The sequence below is a fragment of the Pipra filicauda genome, unplaced genomic scaffold (assembly GCF_003945595.2).
Source record: "Pipra filicauda isolate LSUMZ 115617 unplaced genomic scaffold, ASM394559v2 scaffold90_size2875636_pilon, whole genome shotgun sequence".
Classification (NCBI taxonomy): domain Eukaryota; kingdom Metazoa; phylum Chordata; class Aves; order Passeriformes; family Pipridae; genus Pipra; species Pipra filicauda.
In genome coordinates, this window is record NW_024105098.1 from 2165364 (window position 1) to 2183933 (window position 18570).

The 18570-nt window shown below is 51.5% G+C and overlaps 3 protein-coding genes and 1 long non-coding RNA gene across 8 annotated transcripts in view; 2 read left to right on the top strand and 2 right to left on the bottom strand.

Annotated features, from left to right (window-relative positions):
• The window catches only part of PPP2R3A (protein phosphatase 2 regulatory subunit B''alpha), a 54801-nt gene extending 51423 nt beyond the window's left edge, over positions 1 to 3378 (bottom strand). Inside the window, exon 1 of one of the 2 annotated variants that reach the window (XM_027724806.2) lies at positions 3307 to 3378. The gene's annotated coding sequence lies outside the window, so the exon portion shown is untranslated. Of the gene's footprint in view, positions 1 to 1604; positions 1666 to 3306 lie in introns of those variants that run through there. The other variant, XM_027724807.2, reaches the window with a different exon arrangement.
• Positions 3379 to 5703: 2325 nt separating this feature from the next.
• On the top strand, positions 5704 to 15685 carry DBR1 (debranching RNA lariats 1). Its single transcript, XM_027724977.2, has 8 exons — positions 5704 to 5931; positions 6012 to 6136; positions 6467 to 6547; positions 8144 to 8229; positions 9463 to 9687; positions 10534 to 10614; positions 11769 to 11914; positions 12422 to 15685. The coding sequence occupies exons 1-8, from the start codon at positions 5735 to 5737 to the stop codon at positions 13095 to 13097; spliced, it is 1617 nt and encodes a 538-aa protein (XP_027580778.1). The 5' UTR covers positions 5704 to 5734; the 3' UTR covers positions 13098 to 15685.
• Positions 15046 to 16167, bottom strand: LOC120325278. Its single transcript, XR_005567196.1, has 2 exons — positions 15897 to 16167; positions 15046 to 15768 (listed from the first exon to the last, which is right to left on the bottom strand). It is a non-coding gene; the product is annotated as an uncharacterized LOC120325278 (long non-coding RNA).
• A 322-nt stretch (positions 16168 to 16489) lies between these two features.
• Positions 16490 to 18570, top strand: part of ARMC8 (armadillo repeat containing 8) — a 63328-nt gene continuing 61247 nt past the window's right edge. Inside the window, exons 1-2 of one of the 4 annotated variants that reach the window (XM_027724866.2) lie at positions 16490 to 16633; positions 18242 to 18318. In XM_027724866.2, coding sequence (XP_027580667.1) covers positions 16589 to 16633; positions 18242 to 18318 — 122 coding nt within the window. In that variant the 5' untranslated portion in view covers positions 16490 to 16588. The remainder of the gene's footprint in view (positions 16634 to 18241; positions 18319 to 18570) is intronic. The other 3 variants (XM_027724868.2, XM_027724867.2, XM_039391150.1) reach the window with 3 other exon arrangements.

The window sequence follows — 18570 nt, forward strand, 5'->3', positions numbered from 1 at the left end:
TGAATCTCTGCAGTGTTTGGCAGTCACACGTTGGTCAGCTGTAATTTGAGGCACTTTGCCCGCAGCTACCTTTAACATTGCACCTCGGTGCAAGTTAGCAGCACAAAATAATACGACACATGACAGCGGTTGCAAAGGTCTAGGTAATGGAAACTGGCCTTGTGCCAGCAGGGAACTTCGACTTTTCTCTTTCATTTTATATTAAGGCAAATATAAATCCGTTGCAACTGATACACAGTGTTACCATTTCAAGATACACAAACAGCGGGGAAAAAACCAAGCAGCCCACCACTGTCTCTTGCTTCAACTTCTCAGTATGCAGCAGACATTAAATACATAATTTTGCAGAACCAAAAGAAGCCTAACAGTACTGACCATCTCCTCAAAGTTCTTAGGAAAATAGCTTCTCCACACACAACCTGTGCGAGCAGATCTACCAAGTTTGGGAGATTCAGAAGGAATAATCAAGAGAAGAGGTGGCTATTTTCAGTAGGTGCTTGGAAGATTTATCTCCCAAAGCAGGCATCACATCATGTGGCCTAAAGGCATGAGACCACCACCAAGGAAAATGTACCCAGCCTTGCAGGCAGCACTTCAACAACAAACAGCCTGGGGACTACCTGCCTCTTGGATCCTTCCCTAGCCCGCATTTACTGGGAAGATGGGAGCACAAAACAGCACATCTCCCAAGGTTTCCTTCTTCAGCATGAAAAACAGAGGTAATATAATTAGGCTGAAGCTTAAAAATATTTACGTTACTCGAGACCAGTGGAGTCTGATGACCTGCAGAGAGAATTACTCCAGCAGGAACACCTCCTTCATAAATCATTCCATTTGTTACTCAGTCTCAGTTTTACAAGGTTATGCTCAAATTAATCTTGAATTCATCTGCCCGTGAAACAAGGAGTCTTGCAGCCAAAGCTGTTCCCTTTCCTGCTCACGAAGAAATACTTCGGGGAAAAAAATGAAATCCTACTTTCACGACCACATAGTCATTCACAACTGCACCGAGGACAATCGCAGGTCCAGCTCGCAGGAGCGGTCACAAAACCAGCACAGCCCGAGGAGGGGTGATCCTTCAGCGGCGTTACCTCCGGCGACACAGCCACCGGCACCGCGGGACACGCCGGGCTGGGAACACGCTGTGCTCGAAAGCCGCTGCGCCTCAGCCCTTGGGGAAAACTCTCCCGGGACCGTTCCCAGCCCCGGCCTCTCCACCCGGCGGAGCGCCGGGGTCTGCGGGGCGAGCGGCACCGCCTCACGCGGGTCCCGGCACCGCCGCGCCCGCAGCCCCCCGGGACACCGCGACAATCCCCCAGGGACACCCCGATGGACCCTCCCGGGACACGGCGACGGATCCTCCGGGGACGCCCCGACGGACCCTCCCGGGACACCCCGACGGACCCTCCCGGGACACCCCGAGAGCCGCTCCCGGACTCGGCAGCGCCACTCCCGCGCCGGCTCCTCACCGACCGACACCGCCCCGGGGCCCCCCGCGCGGGCCCTGAGGGGACCCCGACCCACGGCCGCCCCTCCGCCCCGACCCCCGCTCCTCCTCCCCGAGCCCCCGGGACCCTGAGCCCCCGCCCCGGGCCCTCCGGTACCCGCGGCGGCAGCGCCCCGTCCCGTCCCATGCCGAGCCGAGCCGCCGCTCCAGCCGCTGGGCGCGCTCCGCCGCCCGCTCCGGCCGCCCCTTCCGCACGGCCGGGCCCGCCCAGAGCCGCGGAGCGGGAGCGGGAGGAGGAGGAGCAGGGGCTGGGGAGAAGGAGAAGGAGGAGGAGGAGGAGGGGGGTCCCGCCTCAGCGAGCCCCCGGCTCCCTCTCTCCCTCACCGCCGGTCCCCCACCTCAGCCCCGGCCTGCGGTTCGCCAGCCACCGCGGACTGTGGTTTTTATTTTCCCCTCATGAAATCCACCAACGATTATAGAATCGTAGAATCGTCAAGGTTGGAAGAGACCTTCATGATCATCCAGTCCAACCATCAACCCAGCACTGCCACCGTAACCCCTAAACCTCCAAACCACATCGCCCAGCACCAGGTACAGATGCCTCTTTAACACCCGCAGCGATTGTGACTCCACCGCCTCCCTGGGCAGCCCACTCCAATGCCTGACCATCCTAACAGGGAACATTTTTTTCTGATACTTTACCTGAATCCCCCCTGTCTTAGTTTGAGGCCATTTCCTCGGTGTCTCTCCCTGCAGGCACGGCAGAAGGGAGGGACCCCCACCTCAGCACACCGTGCTGTCAGGAAGCTGAGGTCACCCCTGAGCCTTCTCTTCTCCAGACTGAACAGCCCCAGCTCCCTCGGCTGCTCCTCATAAGACTTGTTTTCCCTTCCACAAGCCTTGCTGCCCTTCACTGGACAGGCTCCAGCCCCTCAGCGTCCTTTTTGAAGTGAGGGGCCCAGAGCTGAACGCAGGACTGGTGCAAGTTTACTGAGGGTCGCTTCATCTCTTTTGCTCCAGCGGGTTTCTAGCCCTCATGGGCCATCAGTGGTGCCCTCTGGCAAAGCAGCTTCCTCAGGGAAAAGGTACAAATAAGAGGGAGAAGAGCTCTGTTGGTGCAGCTGGAAGGAGGAGGCAGCTGCAGCGCCAGCACCTCAGCCCAAAGCAGGCCCTGTGTTGGCAACGTGTGTTCCTGCACTGCAGATTGGATCGTGTTGCAATTAGCAGACACCATCTGTGGAGGAGGCGCCCAGAGATACCTGAACACTGCTGCAGGTGAGCCCTGTGATATCAGGCCAACCTTGTGGAGCCTTTTCCTAAGACAGCTCCCAACTTATCTGGCTGCAGCAGCCTCTCCCTTCGGTCACACACACGCTGATCTGCCACCCCATATGCCCTCATGGGGCATCTCAAAATCTCAGCTGGAACACTTGCACCTACATTACATCTCCCTCTCTTTCACAAACACTGTCTCCCAGCACTTCTCCTTGTACCTCCCTTGTCCCACGCTGTCCCTCCCCAAAAGTCAAATACAGATGCCTCCCTTTTGCTGCACCTCTTCATTTTAGGATTGTCTAAATGTGCTAGAAATCTTTTAGTATATTCTAAAAACACCTGATAGAAAAGTCTTCAAAAACCTCCTCTCATTCCATTCTCAGAGGATGAGGGAAACAACCCTGTCATCCACAGCCCCTTAGAATGCCTTTCATTCTTCCTCATTTCCCCGGAGAGGAAAACTGAACTACTTCAATGGCACTAAATTATCACAGTTGACTCAGGAAAAAACCATTACTCACTGGTCATTGTAGGCAGGCAACAGCCAAAAGGGCAAATACCTCCTACCCAAGCAATGCACTGACCTGAGCCTGTTTCGTGGGACTCCTCCCTTTTTGGCTTCCCAGTTCCTTCCCCTGCCGTGCAGGACAGGATGTGCACTTGGTCACTTTGGAGAAGTGCAGGTGCTCTGCTGCAGGACTGGACACCCAGGCACGAGACACATGCACGAGCACATCAGGGCAGGGGACTGTGACTGCAGAGCCAAACACACGTCAGTCATGTGGTGGAAGAGAGCTGTGCTTCAGTCACATGGGCTTTTAAACACTCCTGAAGGGCTGAACAAAATCACAATAACATAGTTAAGCATTAACTTGCTCTGACTTACCCTGTAAATAGTAGCATGGCTGATTCCCTTTGTGCTCTGGAAAGGACAGAGCGGTTTTGCTCAGTGAACATTGAGTTAAATTAAGGATGTTGAGATGCAACACGAGTAGTGTACAAATACAAAAATGCTACAATATAAAAGACCCTTATAGGCTTTATTGTGCACCAGTTCACTTGGGATAAGGAGCACATGGAGTATGAGAAATTAGCCTGAGCTAACAAACTCAGGAATTACAGTGTCAGTTTACCTTGCCTGGCTGGGGATGAATTTGGGTAGGCAGGAATCTCAGGAAGGCCCTTGAGCTGCTGTATCCTGGGTAAGGTGTTATCTTCCAGAGACTCACAGACCTTTTCTGTCTTTCACCTCTTCCTTTCAGGAAGTCTGAGACATGGCAAATGTGAGAGACTGCTGTTCTTCCCCAGGGAGCTGGAAATCTTTCCCAGGAGATGCATTGGACTGGCTGAGTTCTCACACTATGCCCAGGTGGGTCTCGGCAAGGTTATGAAAGAGCCAAAAGCACCCAGAACGCTCCTGTATATGCTTTTCCCTTGGAGACTTGTGGGGTTTGAAAGGCACAGGAACTTTCCCCTTCACTTGAGCTGAGCTTGGATGAGCCCCAAAGAACACAGAGTAACCCAACATTGTGAAATTATGAAATGTAGGAGACAACACTCATATTTTCTTAGTATCAAAAGAGAGGCCATTATATAATACTTGCTACAGTGGGGGAACAGGAATGTCTGCTTGGTTCCATGATTACAGGGGAGGCAGTAGCAAGTTAATGCTTAACTACGTCCTTGCGATTTTGTTCAATCCCTCAAAGACTTAAAAAAAACCCCAAACCAGTCTTGGAGTGGAATCTTGAAGTGGAAAAAGTCTGGAGAGGTTTTATTACATGACACACAGATACCACCCTGTGATCCAATCCACTGCCCTGCAAAAGGAGAAATCAGCGCTCTCCAAAGAGGGAGCCTGTCAGTCTGTGAGGAAAAGGGGAGATGCCTGATTGCTCACCCTGCCTCCTACGCCCTTGCCCTGGTGAAGTCACTGACTGTTCCTGTCCTTGGGTGCTGCTAAATTCCAAGAAGCCAGTGCTTGGCTCTGCCAAAGCCACGCCTGCCTGATGCTGAGCTGGCAGGGCCAAGCACTGTGGGGATGGTGAATCCCTTGCAAACACCAACTGGGCCTTTATCGGCACAAATGCCAGGTGGGAGCTGGCACAGCCACTGCTTGTGCTGCTCTGCTGCTGCTCCACTGACACTCTGCTCCTGGTCTTTGAGCCATCCGATGAGACTGAAGCTCCTGCTGCTTCCTGCAGGGCAGTGCCTGGTGGGTGCTGTAGGGCCAGGGGAGCTGGGCAGCTCCCCTTGTGCAGCCCCTGTACCTCTGCAGGGGCTCCTGCCCACTGCCAAGGGCACCAGAGGTCTGTACAACCTCCCGGTGTGTGTGAGATGGGCCATTTTTAACTGGTTATGGACCGTGGGCTCATCACCGTGCCCAGGGTGAAGGTCCCACCTGCCAGTCACAGAAATCACTGAGGCTGGAAAAGATCTCTAAAACCAAGTCCACCCTGTGCCCTTGTCCCTCAGCCCAGAGCACTGAGTGCCATGTTCAGCTGTTCCTTGGACATCTCCAGGGATGGGGACTCCACCACCTCCCTGGGCAGCCCCTTCCAGTGCCTGATCACCCTTTTTCTGTGAAGAAAGTGCCACAGAACGGATAAGGCTGGAAAGGACCAGCAGAGGTCACCGGGCAAGGCCCCCTAGAGCCCGGGGCACCCGGTGATGAAGGGGCTGGCCCAGGGAGCCGTGGTTGGGTCTCCCCGGGGGCAGTGGCTCCGGGGGCGGTGTCTCCCCCGCTCCGTTATGCCCCCACCCTTCGTTGTGTCTCTCCGGGGGCGGTGGTTCCCTCCGTTCCATTGTGTCCCCCCCGCCCCGCCGTGTCCCCCCCGTTCCATGGTGTCTCCCCTTTCCACGGTGTCCCCCCCGTTCCCCGGTGTCCCCCCTCCCCGCCGTGTCCCCGCCCCGCGGCTCCCCCGCGGTGTCCCCGGCCCGTGTGCCCGCACGGCGCAGGCGCGGCGGTGACGCGGAAGGGCCGCGCGGCGCGTGCCCGGAGCGGCGGCGGCGATGAAGGTGGCGGTGGCCGGGTGCTGCCACGGCGCCCTGGACAAGATGTACGAGACGCTGGAGCTGCTGCAGCGGCGGCACAACGTGCGGCCCGACCTGCTGCTGTGCTGCGGGGACTTCCAGGCGGTGCGCAACGAGGCGGACCTGCGCTGCATGGCCGTGCCGGCCAAGTACCGCCACATGCAGACCTTCTACCGGTGAGCGCCCGGCCCGGCCCGGCCCGGCCCGGCCTCGGCCCCGCGGGCCGGCCGGTGCAGCAGCTGCCGTGTCTCCGCAGGTACTACTCGGGAGAGAAGAAAGCGCCGGTGCTCACCGTGTTCATCGGCGGCAACCACGAGGCTTCCAACCACCTGCAGGAGCTGCCCTACGGCGGCTGGGTGGCCCCCAACATCTACTACCTGGGTAAGGGCCCTGCCCTCAGCCCCGGCCTGGACCCGGCCCTTTCCAGCCCCGGCCCGGCCCCGCCGTGTCCCCTCCCGCCGTGTCCCCTCCCGCCGTGTCCCCTCCCGCCGTGTCCCCTCCCGCCGTGTCCCTCCAGTCCCGACCCCGCCGTGTCCCCTTCAGCCGTGTCCCCTTCAGCCGTGTCCCCTTCAGCCGTGTCCCCTCCCGCCGTGTCCCCTCCCAGTCCCCCCCGCCGTGTCCCCTGCCGTGTCCCCTTCAGCCGTGTCCCCTTCAGCCGTGCCGCCGTGTCCCCTTCAGCCCTGTGTGAGCCCGCCGTCCCGTGTCCCGCAGGTTACGCCGGCGTGGTGCGGTTCCGCGGCGTGAGGATAGGCGGCATCTCGGGCATCTTCAAATCTCACGACTACCGGAAAGGTACCGGGACAGCGGGGAGGGAATGCCGTGGGGGTGGGTCTGGCTGTCCTCATCCCCGCTCCAGCTCTTGCGCTGGAAACCTCTGCTGGCTCAATACCCAGGTTTTTTTGGGGTTGGTGATGAGTCTGTAGCTGCCCAGCGACCACAGCAGGAAGCAAGGGCACCTTTGGAGTGTTGTTGGAATAGTCTTGGTTGTTCCATGGCAGTGTCCTTTTAGCCTGCAGTGCAAGAGTCTTTAGTTTTCCTTGTGTTCCCAGTTTGACACTACATAAATGTCCTGTCCTGTCCTGAGTTTTAATGTCCATACATCCAGTTCCTCCTGGTTATACACACACATATGTGTGTATATTCAAGAGTTCTTCCTTGGAAGCGTGGCAAAAATCTTGTCACAGATGATGCCCCGTGTCAGTGTTCTTTCTGATCTCAGCACGTGCAAGAGTGATTGTGATTACTGTACAGTACTACCTTCAGTAACACGGGGCTTCAGAGAAGCTTTAGCAGGTGGCTTTCAAGCTGCAGAGTACTGAACTAGTTTTCTAGAACATCTGATTCTGTCTAATACCTGTCAATGCTAATTAAATTTGTTGTTATCAAGCATACACTTTGTATGCCTAAATATTGCATATGAGACAATAACCATGACTAGTAAGAAGGTATGTTTTCTGTGCATTCTTTAGAGTGTGTAGGAGCTATGCTAGACTTTCAGGTTTCTTGTCCCAAGGCAAACTTGGAAACTCATCCCTTTGTCAGGGTTCGTGTTTGTGCTCCTGGAGTTTGTGGTGCCTGTGGGCTGTGACGCGGATCTTTGAGCTGCTGCTGAACCTGTTAAGCTGTAGTTTGGTGGTGGGTGGCAGCACTCTTGAACAAACATAGAAAATCACAGCCTCAGTAGCCTGAGTCAGGAGTCAGTTCTCGTGTGGTGTTTTGTGATCTTTTAATTTATGCCTCTTTCTGAGTTGTTACATCCTAATTTATGTTCCGACCGCTGACCATTCACAGAGGCTTGCTCTGTGCTCTCACTGTGTCTATGCCCAACTTCAGCATTTTCTCATCTCCCCGGTGTTCTTTTCCTGTGCCAGCACGTTTGCATGTGTAGCTGTGATATGACATGATACGGAAGTGTCGTGGCTGTGCAGCAGACAGCTCTCCACATGTGGAATTGCACATGGCTGTGCAGTGTCACTGTGGGGGTATTGAGGCTGTTATCTCACCTTAGAGCTGCAAAACCTCATAAATCTTTCTGCCAGAAGTTATTTGTTTCCAACAGGTCCTGGCTTTTGAGTATTGGAGTCAAATTCCTGGGTTTTGTTTCCACACCGAATGACTCTGTTTTCTATATTTGTGAAAATAAGACACACAGTGGAAGAAGTGCCCATTATTGTAGGCACATTTTTACAACGTATTTGCCTCACACATAAAAGATTGGCAGCCTGTTGGTGTACGCTGTGTGTAAAGGAAATACAGTGTCTGCTTTGATTACTGCCAGCCTTGTATTTGGGGTGCTCTAGGTGTCTGTGTGACCCCAAAATGCTCCTTGCCAGCAGTGTAGGAGGGAACTGCTGTTTCAGGCAACTACTCTTGTTTTCCCTGTTTCAGGCCACTTTGAGTGCCCCCCATACAACCAGCAAACAATTAGAAGTGCTTACCATGTGAGGAATATTGAAGTCTTCAAGCTCAAACAGGTTAGTGAAATTCCTGTTTTTTTGAACAGCGGTAAATAGTTCTCGTTCATTTGGAAGTGAGAAGTTACAGCTGCTCTGACCAAGTGTGCAGTTGGATAGCAAACCTTGCCAGCAACTCTCAGCTACTTTGGGCAGACCATTTATGTTGGATGTTGTTCCACTGTTGTTCCTGCTGAGTATCTCCCCCAATGCTTTGTGTAGCAGTGCAAATTTGGTGTGAATCAGACACAGACAGGAATGGTTTTTTTGTGTTGGTTTTTTTTTTTTTTTTGAATTGGATAAAACTCAGAGTGGAAGGTACTCCAGTGATACCCCTCTGTTCCAGCTTTACCTTAGCTTTAGGAAGGTGGATGCTACCTTATCTAACATCCAAGGTGGTTGGTACAAAGTTAACTGTTCAAAATTGAACCAGCTAAACGAGCTGATCCCAAATCCCCATGGTTGAAGTATTTTTGACTCCGGGGTGAGAAATTCAAAGGACAGTTTCACTTTATTTTTGAGCTCTTGCCTACTCCCTGCTGTGTCACAGGGCCACTCTATTTGGCTGAGGTTGTGGTGTAAATACATGTCTTTATAAGCACCTTGTGAAGGATTGTCCAGGTTGCAGTTGCACAGTGAAGTGCTCAGTAGATACAGGGATGCTGAACACGGAGTGAAGGTTTGGTTCGTTGCAAAGAGGTTGATGCATTTCACTCGAAGTTTCTTGTTACTTGGACTCAGGTTTCGTCTAGAGGTGGGTTCTGATACAACTGAGGGAAATGTTAAACCAAGACATGCTCTAAGACATTGATTAGATCTGAGGGATGCTTCCTTTGAGGAGGAATATTGTGCTCAGCCATTATCCCTTTTAAACAAAGCTTTTAACAATTTCATGAGGAAGAAGATGCCTTGGATTGTGGGCAGAGAACTTGCTCTACAGCTGTAGTTCCCCCTGAGTGCCTGACTCTTATGGTGATGATGTGATCTCTTTTCTCAGGCGGTACAAAACACAGCTGACTATCCCAAGAAAGTGTAGAACAAACCATGGACATTAGAGTCCCTTTGCAGCTCCAGAGGCCACCTGCAGGATGGGGCTGGGCAGTGTATTCCCTGGCTTTGGAAGGGAGGCTGTTGGTCCCAGCTGGCTCTGTGTTGGTCTGAGGGGGAACGTGTGACATGTGTTCACCTTGTGCTGTGGGATTCCTGACTCCTTTATCACATGTGCTGTTTGTACCCTGTGTGTTTGGCTGACAGCTGAAGCGTCCCATGGATATATTCATGTCCCACGACTGGCCCAGGAGCATTTACCACTATGGGAACAAGAAACAGCTCCTCAAAATGAAATCCTTCTTCCGCCAAGAAGTGGAGAGCAACACTCTGGGGAACCCTGCTGCCTCTGAGCTCCTGCAGCACCTCAAACCCACCTACTGGTTCTCAGCACATCTGCACGTTAAATTCGCAGCTTTCATGCAACATGAGGTAAAGGGGGAAAGGCAGTGAAGAATGTGCGTGTCCCAGACACAGGTTAGAATTCCAGTGCAAGTCATCAGGTCCAGAAAAGCAAGTGCTTAATGGTTTTTGTTGTTAAAACTCGGCTTAAGCCACAAAAAGATTAAGAGGTGTTAAGACTACTAATTTATGTAACTTAAAGAGATGTTATAAATCAGGGATCAGGGGTGTAACTCCCTCAGTCTTCTTCAAGGACAGCATGAAATAGCTCATGTTACTGCTGTTGAAATATGTTAATTTAACTTACAGGAAAGCATTCTCTTTCCAGCTCTGTTGGGGAAGGAGACTACTTCAAAATAAGGTGATAGAGGAGCCACTGAAGAGCGTGGTTACCTGGGGGGCAGGGCACCTGTAAGGCTTGGCAGGTGGGGTTGCCTGGTGACCTGGGTTAAGCCAAAACCCAGCCTCCGTAGTTGAAACAGTTATTCCTGAAAGTGGTGGGACCTCCTGTTCCTGTTTGCAAGTTATTTGGGTGTAAAAATGTAACTCCAGATCTTGCAGGCTCAACAAGTCTGTTTTAATTTGGTTACAGTTTTCCTTTTTGCTCCGAGGCTGGCTGTCCTCAGCCTTAGGGACGAAAGGTGGCTCTTGCTTTATCTCGCTCTCACCTTCATCCAGCTTCCTGGGTGACTCCCAGGGAAATCTGTCCTCCTCTTTATCCCTTCATCCCTTTCTTATAAACCCAAGCTATGTTTCTATTTCTGAAAGTATTTTTCCTGCAGAAGTTATGCCTGTAAACCTGTCTCTACAACTTGTTTAGAACGGTCAGATTTCACAGAACTGCTAATGACTGTGTGAACACCATTTGTTTCCTAGACAAGCTCCAAAGAAGAGCTGCCAAAAGCAACCAAGTTTCTGGCTCTGGATAAATGCCTGCCACACAGAGACTTCCTGCAGGTGATGGACATGTGCACTGGGTTTTCACAGTCAGTATTTCACTTGTGTGGGCTGCTACTGCTGTGCTTGGATATCAGCTGGAGAATAGTGCTGATCAGTTTTAAAGAAAGTAGGAATGGGGGATATGTGGAGTGGTCTTTGCATAATTTTGTCCTGAAATAAGCAGACCTCGGGTCTTGCCGTGCAGGTGCAGCATTTGCTTATCCCTGCCATCTCCTTTCACCTTGGAAGAATAACTTGACTTATATGGATGAGTCTAAAATTCCTTGCTGTGAGAGGGAGCCCCTGACAGCTCTTCTTCAAATGCAGTCAAGTGTTTTATGAGTCTGAAAGTAGCTTTAGTTGATCAGCTTAAAGGGAAGGTGGTTCGTTCTCTGTGCTTTGGGCACGAGCTGGGATCCATTTGCCCCAGGAGCTACCTCTGAAGATAGGAGAGAGCGTGAGGATGGGCTTTGGCTGTGCAAGGGGTCACTGGGGTGCTAGTCCAGACCTAAAATCCTGTACCAAAACTGGTCTGGGTTAGTACTACCTTCAACAGCGTGGTGATGCCCCTGCGTGTAACTCTGGTTTAAAACGCATCTTTTGTTATTTTTTTTTGTTCTAAACTGCCTTAAAAGGTGGAATTACTTTATGGATCATTTAAAATCAGAGTCTGACCAGTGCTTTGACTAAACCAAACACTTTGATTTGGGTTAATGTCACTGAAGACAAATTTCAATCCATCAGCGGCTGAAAGAGTTTAAAACCAATTCCTGTTAATTGCTGTGTGTTCATGTAGCAGAATAACTATTGCCATCAGTTCTTGATGTGTATGTGAATTTAAGAGTAGGCAAATTCAATTCTAAGTTGCATAACTGCCTAGTTGCTGGCAGGAGGGAGGGAGGGTGTTCTGCTTTCTATTTGCTGTAAGCTAAAATTCAGAAATGCCTTTTTTACTGTTGTTGGTTGTCCTTTTTTAGCCCCTTCTGGTCTAAACCTGTAGGTGGGGCTTGAGAGGACTTGTTTGGTTGAGACCCCTAGCTCAGTGTACTTTAAACTTTCTTAAAACTCTGCAGGGTGAAAGTAACAAAACTTTAATGAGTTTCTGATGTCAAGAGAAATAACTCTGTAATTTCTCTCGTTGTTATTGTCTGTGCTGTGCACCTTGTGAGCAGATAATAGATGTGGAGCACGATCCTAACGCGGGTGACTCCCTGGAGTACGATGCCGAGTGGATCGCAGTGCTCAAGGCCACCAACAGCCTGGTTAATGTGACTCAGTGCTCCTGGAACATGCCTGAAAAGAACGGCCTCCATGCCAAGTACGTTGCCTGCAAAGCAGAGAGGAAAGTGGGATTTTTTTTTTTTTTGCTGGACTGGAGGTAATGTCAGAGCTGTGTTTGTGTCCTGCAGCCTGTTGTGCCTGCAGGACTTGCTGAATGCCTCGGGAAGCAAAGGGCATGCTAAGAGCTGTACTCTGGAGCAAGCAGCTTCCTTCCTGCTCTTCCTGGGCTGTTAGTTTTGTTTTGCAAACTCAGGTACCAGCACTGGAGGGACAGAGAATACCCCGTGGCTGATCATCCTGCCAGACAGATTGTGAGGCTGAAAATCAGGCTGGGTCGTGGGGGTGGGCTGACATAATACACAAATCCTTGGTGGGGAGGGGGGAATCTCAGTGCTGACCAAAGGAAACTGAAAACTTCCCTGAAAAGATCACCTGAGAAATGAGGTGTCTGTTGTGGGCTGGATTCATAACCCCTCCTTTGCAGTGGGAACAGGCAGTGCCTTTGGACCAGCTCCACTTGTTTGAACTCTCTGCACTTTTTTAGGTGGGATTACAGCGCGACCGACGAAGCCATCAAAGAGGTGTTAGAAGAGCTGAATCACAACCTCACAATTCCCTCTAACTTCACCTTGACAGCTGCTTGTTATGATCCCAGCAAGCCCCAGAAAAACATGCAGCCAGTTCATACCATCAATCCTCAGACCACCGAGTTCTGCGCCCAGTTTGGCCTCACCGACATCAACGACAGGATCCAGCAGGCGAAGGAAGAGGGCTCAGGACGGGGTGAATATGAAGAGGAGGAGGAGGAGGAGATGGACAGCACTGGGTCAGCAGAGGAGCCCAGTGAATATAACACAGATAACTCTGGCCTTTCCTCCATCAATCCAGATGAGATAATGCTGGATGAAGAAGGTGGCGATGAAGACTTGAGTACGTGCTCTGTAGATCCTTCCCCTGATCACCCCCCCGAGTTCTCCACGAGCTTCTCCGACATCCGGATCATGCCAGATTCCATGGCGGTGTCCTCCGATGATGCCATGGACTCCAACAACGAGGATCTGGAGAAGTCTGCTGGGAGTAAGCAAGGGGAGGAGAAGAGCTCCACTGAGAGACCGTTGAAGCGCGTGGGGGGTGATGAGAACGGGAACAGTGGCGTTAAAAAGATTAAGAGGAGGAATCAAGCCATCTATGCTGCAGAGGAGGAAGATAAAACAGATTAACACTTCCTGTGATGGATAACTGAGTTCTCTGCCAGCCTTTCTGTGGGAAGGTGGGGAGAACTGGTGGACTGCTCGTGCTTTTAATGTTAACGTGATCTTATTCGTTTACTTTCTTAAGCTCAAGGGGCTGGATGTACCTCTCACAGGGAAGATGATTTATCTGGTTTAAACATGGAAGTCAGAAGCAGACTTTTCCAACAAAGTACTTTGACAAAGGATTTAAAGCCTATCTGTCACTCAGTTTTGCTTCAGTCCCTGGTTATTGGTGTATGCTCCATATGTTCAGCTGTACAGCTCTGCAAGAGTCACTATGCTTGTCTAACAAGAACTTAGAATGTAGCCCAGGCCCAAGTGAGAGGATGTCTGACTTACAAGACTGAATGATTTGATTTTATTTCTTTTGTCTTGTTTTATACTGAACTTTCAATACAAAGTAGCACACAAAATAGCTCTATGAATTACATTTGGAAATAGAATTCCCAGGATAACGAAACAGCAATAGAAGAATGAAGATTTTTTTTTTTTCTGGTCATAGTCATGCCATAGAAAAACTTCATGGTCATAAACAAAACTGTGTATTGTCCTGAATTGCTTTTAATTAGAGTTTTGGTAGGGAACCAAGTCTCTTGATTTGGAGGATGATGGTTTTATGGGGACCATGGCAAAGTGCATCTCTGTTCTTAGAACCTCATTTGTGTTCTGTTTCTTAAGACTTGAGAACAATGTCTTAAAACACAAGTAGTTGGGAAGAACAGCTCCCTAAATGTGGGCATCACCACTGTCCTGGCTCTTACTGATTACTAATTAAGGCTGTGCTGTTCATACAAGGTGATGGATGTTTTTAAGTTGCCTGAGGCAGTAACACCCACTGTGATCATCAGCCTCCCTTTTCACCTGTCACTTCTTTTCAGTAGCTGTAACTTGCTGAACTCTTAGGGCTGGATTTGGAATCTTCCAAAGCACCTTCATAACCTTCAGCTGAGAATAGAGACCCTCTTGGAAGATTTCTTTCTGCTTTTTTTTCCCCTGAATTGTTAGCAATCAAATTACACTCCTTTGGCCTGAAAGGCTGTGAGGATAAAACTTCCTCAGTTCATGGCAGTGACAGTGTTTTCAAGCAGATGTCATTAGACTCCTTTCTGCCAGTATCTTCTGGTGTTCTGGGCTGAGCTTTTGGAGTCCAGACTTCCCCACAAGTGTGTTGCCCTTGGCAGCAGAAGTAGCTCCTGTGCTTTTCCCCCTCCAAGACACAGAGAGTGTGAAGGAGAAAGTGTCCTGACAGGAAGAAGGAACTGGACAGGGAGCAGTGAGTGCAATGGGTTGGTGAGTGTGAGTTCTGTAGCAGGGAAACACTTTGAGCTCAAGACTTCTGTCTTCAAAGCCACTTCCATGTCTGGGATCCACCCTGGTTCCTCTCCTGTCAGCAGTTCACTATGAAAACTAAAGGTGTGTAAATATTCAAGGGCTAGAAAAGGGCAAAATTAAAGCTCCCTCAGTTCAGTTACCAGCTCCTCTGTCAGAACAGCCCCAAAGAGCTGTACTGAGGGGTGAGGAGAACCTGCGAGTGTTTGGGGTGACCCTCAGGGTGTGTAAAGTAACTCTGAACTGTCAGATAAGGTGCTGAAGGTAGTTGAGTCTCCTTAAGGGTCCTGGGTCTGCAGTGCTGAAATCTGAATTGTGCCTTGTGATCTGAACACTATAATGGAATAAAGTATTCTAAGGATAAATTGTGTTCTGGACTCCAAAGCCTCCCGAGGACCCTGAGCGTGGTGTGGAGCTCTCAGGTTCTCTGCACTGAGTGGAACGTGTGTCTTACGTGGAATAGACTTTTCAGTCTGATTTCTTATGCTTTTAAAGTTGTTCTGTTGTGTCTTGTCCCACATCCCCCCCTTCTGATAAATATGTTTAGGCTCTTTAGAAAGCAGGAAACTTGTACAAGGTACAGTACTGATTTTTGAACCTTTTCAGGATTTTTTTATTAAGTGTTTCAGCATCCATTGAGCAGAGTGCAGCTGGTAAATACAGTTACCATACATTTTTTGGAGTATGAATCATCTCTGATCTCTAGAGCTACCAGTTGTCCACACCCTCTTTGCAGTTTGCAGTGTCCTCCCCTACCTTGCTCTCATCCCTTATGGATTTTCCCTGCTGGCAAGCTCTTCTGCTGCACGAAGATTTCCATTGAAGCTCTGAGCTGTTCCGGTAAAGGCCAAATACTTCAAAAAGTATGTAAAACTCTAGGGAAGGCTGACAACTTGAAATTGGCTTTTAAGACCCAGAGCCTCTAGTCCTCTTTAGAAAGAAGCTTTAGAGTCTCTTTGAAAAGTTTTGACTTTTGAAATTTTGGCGAGAAACCTCTGTAAAGTGTTTCTCTGTGAGACCCTTGTACTGCAGATTTTTCGATGTATGACTTTTGCACTTAATTCAAAACTGTATGTGCTGTTATTAGTGCTTGAGAAAAATGTTCACCTGTTCCATTCCAGGCCAGCACACAGGTATTTTCACTGATCTACTCAGAGGAAAACGAAAAGAGAAATAGCCTTTTTTCACAAGTGGAGTATTTTTTTAAATTAAAGCTATTAAAGTCACCTTGTGGCTGCACCCTGAAGTGTGTTTATTGAGTTCCCGTTATCCCCTGCAGTCTCTTAACAGCTGGAGAAACTCTGTGTACCTGGGAAGAGCAAAAGGTGAGACACGTGAACCTGAGCTGTGGTGTTTTTACTGGTTTTTTTTGTGTTTTTACTGTCCTGCCCCCCATTTAGTTCTGACTTGGGGTTGATATAATCCATATCCCCATACCTCAAGTCCATCCTATGGAGCTGTACAGCCACTCTGAGGGAAGCCGTGGGGTCCGGGGGGTGTTTCTGCGAAAAGCAAACTCAAAACCAAGCAAATCAAAGAGGGCGACAAAAGCAATGACAAAAAAGGGAACCCAAACCATTTATGTGCGGCAGAGGATGGGAATGGGCGGGTTGGGCTCGGACTGCGCTCGGGTTCGGCTCGACTTGGGCTCGGGCCCCGCTCGGCTCCTTTCGGCTCGGCTGGGCTCTGTTCGGCTCCTTTCGGCTCGGCGGGGCTCTGTTCGGCTCTGTTCGGCTCCTTTCGGCTCGGCGGGGCTCGGGTTCGGCTCTGTTCGGCTCCTTTCGGCTCGGCGGGGCTCGGGTTCGGCTCTGTTCGGCTCCTTTCGGCTCGGCGGGGCTCGGGTTCGTCTCCGTTCGACTCCCGACGGAGGCCGCGCCCTGTCCCCCCGCCGCGCGTGCGCAGAGCGCGCGCCGGCCCGCACGCGGCTGCCCGCGCGGGGCGCATGCGCGGAGCGGCGGCAGCGGGGGCTCGGCGGGGCCGATTCGCTGGGCCCGCCCCGTCCCCGCGGCCCCGGCCCGGCCCCGCGCCCGCCCCGACCCGCCGGACCCGCCCCGCCCGCCCGCTCCGCCATGAGCGCGGCCTGAGCCCGCCGCCAGCCCGCCCCAGGCGCCGCGGGCCGCTCCGCCAAGATGGCGTGTGTGCTGGAGGCGCCGCTCCGCATGAGCGTCCTGTCGGTGAGTGCCGGGCCCGCTGACCTTGGCCCCGGGGCCGGGCCCGCTCTGCCCGCCGGGGCCGCGCTCCTTCCCCTCAGCGCCCCGAGCCGGGGCGGGTTTGCCCCCCCCGAGCGGCCCGGGCCGGGGCTGCGGAACTGTGTCGTTACCGTGGCACGGCCCGGGCTCGGCGGCTCCCGCGGGCCGCCCGTGCCCGGGGTGCGGAGCGGGGCAGGGGCTCCCTGTGCCCGCCCGCCCTGCCCGGCCGGGCGCGGCTCTCCCCCGGGGCCGCGGGGGGCTCCGGCAGCCCCCGGCACAGCCCGAGAGGTCCCGGGCTGTGCGGCAGGAACGGTGCGGAAAGCACGGCCGGGTGCTGCTGCCCGCGCTGGGGGTCGGGGCTTTTGCTTTTTTTTCCCCCCCAAATTCGCCTGGACACGAACGCCCTTCTGCGTGCTGCGGACCTTGTAGCTAGCTGGTGGTGTGAGAGTCAGGGTATTTTAGAAACAGCTGCGGGGTCTCTGAAGTCCTAAAAACTTCTGCCTACAAATACATGGGTCAGACAGCTCAAAGCTGTTCCGAAGAATATTGTCTTTCGTTACACGATGGAAGTTTATCTGTAGGGTTTATGTGGCACAATTTAATGGTACTCCTGGAGACAAAGGAGCCCTGCTGTCTCTGGATGACTCTCCTCTGCTAGGTGAGACCAGAGGCAAGGAGCTGCTGCTGCCTCTGACATCGGTGTGGGGAAGCAGGAGCAGAGGCAGTCCCTGAGCAGACACTTGCAAAAGCAAGGAAGAGTTCTCAATTCCCTTATAGCTTCTCTCAAGGAAAACTCCTAAAGAAAAACTGGGAAAGGCTTAATAAAAAGTGAGCTGGCAAGAAGAAGAAGAGGTGAGATAATGGAAGCACAGCCTGGCACGTGTTCATGAGAACCTGCAGGGAAAATTCCCTTCCCCTTTCCCACCCTTGTTTTTTGGAACGCTTTCCATCTCCAACCTTGGATCTTCTCAAAAGGAATAGCAAATCATTAGTGCATAAATGTGTAGCTTACAAGCATGGTCCTGTTGCTGGGAAGAGTTTGCTTTGTTTTCTGAAGCGCTGTGGGAATCCTGTGGGGAATATTGTGGAGAATATTGTCCTGCTGTCCCCACTGCAGTTGTGTGGGGCAGGCTCTGAAATGTGTAGGTATGTTACAGAAAAAAGTCTTACCAGCTTCCCTGTTTTGGAGAGGTTGTGGGTATGTGTCTTGAGCAACATCAACTGCTCCTAGAAACTTTTTCTTTCAGGAATTCATATTTATTCAGTACAGTAATTAAACATAATAAAACTCCAGTTCGAGGCAGTGCTGATAATGCAGCTCATAAATAGCTCTCTGTTACCTTGCTCTGACACCGTGTTGTTATCTACATTAAGCACCTCATCTTCCCTAAATCACACCTGAACACAGGGTTAATCCCTGGGTGGATGTTGCCCAGCAGTAACACGTGTCACATTTAAATGTCATTCTGTAGGTTTGCTGCCTCTTGCCTGAGCGGTTTTGTGGAGCCGCTGCTGCATAAGCCATTCCTGTTCTCCTGCCTTTCTCTGAGTTGATATAAACTGTTGCCATTGCTGTTTGTTTTCTCTCTGCAGGAGGTCACAGCCAGCAGCCGCCACTATGTCGACAGATTGTTTGACCTCGACCCCCAGAAAGTCCTGCAAGGTGTCATGTAAGTCATTGGAACACCCCTGGGCTCTTGGTTGTGTGTAGGCAGGGGGTACTCGATCCCACTGGAGCTGTAGGGCAGGGGCAGGAAGCTCTTCTTGTCTTTTTTTTGAGAAATCTAGTTGGCAGATCTTAATGCCAACATGGTAGTATTGCTATAGGGATGGACACTATTGATACAGACTCTCTGTAGTGCATATGGGTCATAATGCAGCTTCCCAGTTGCCAAAAATGAGGTTTAACATTCTGTGAACGT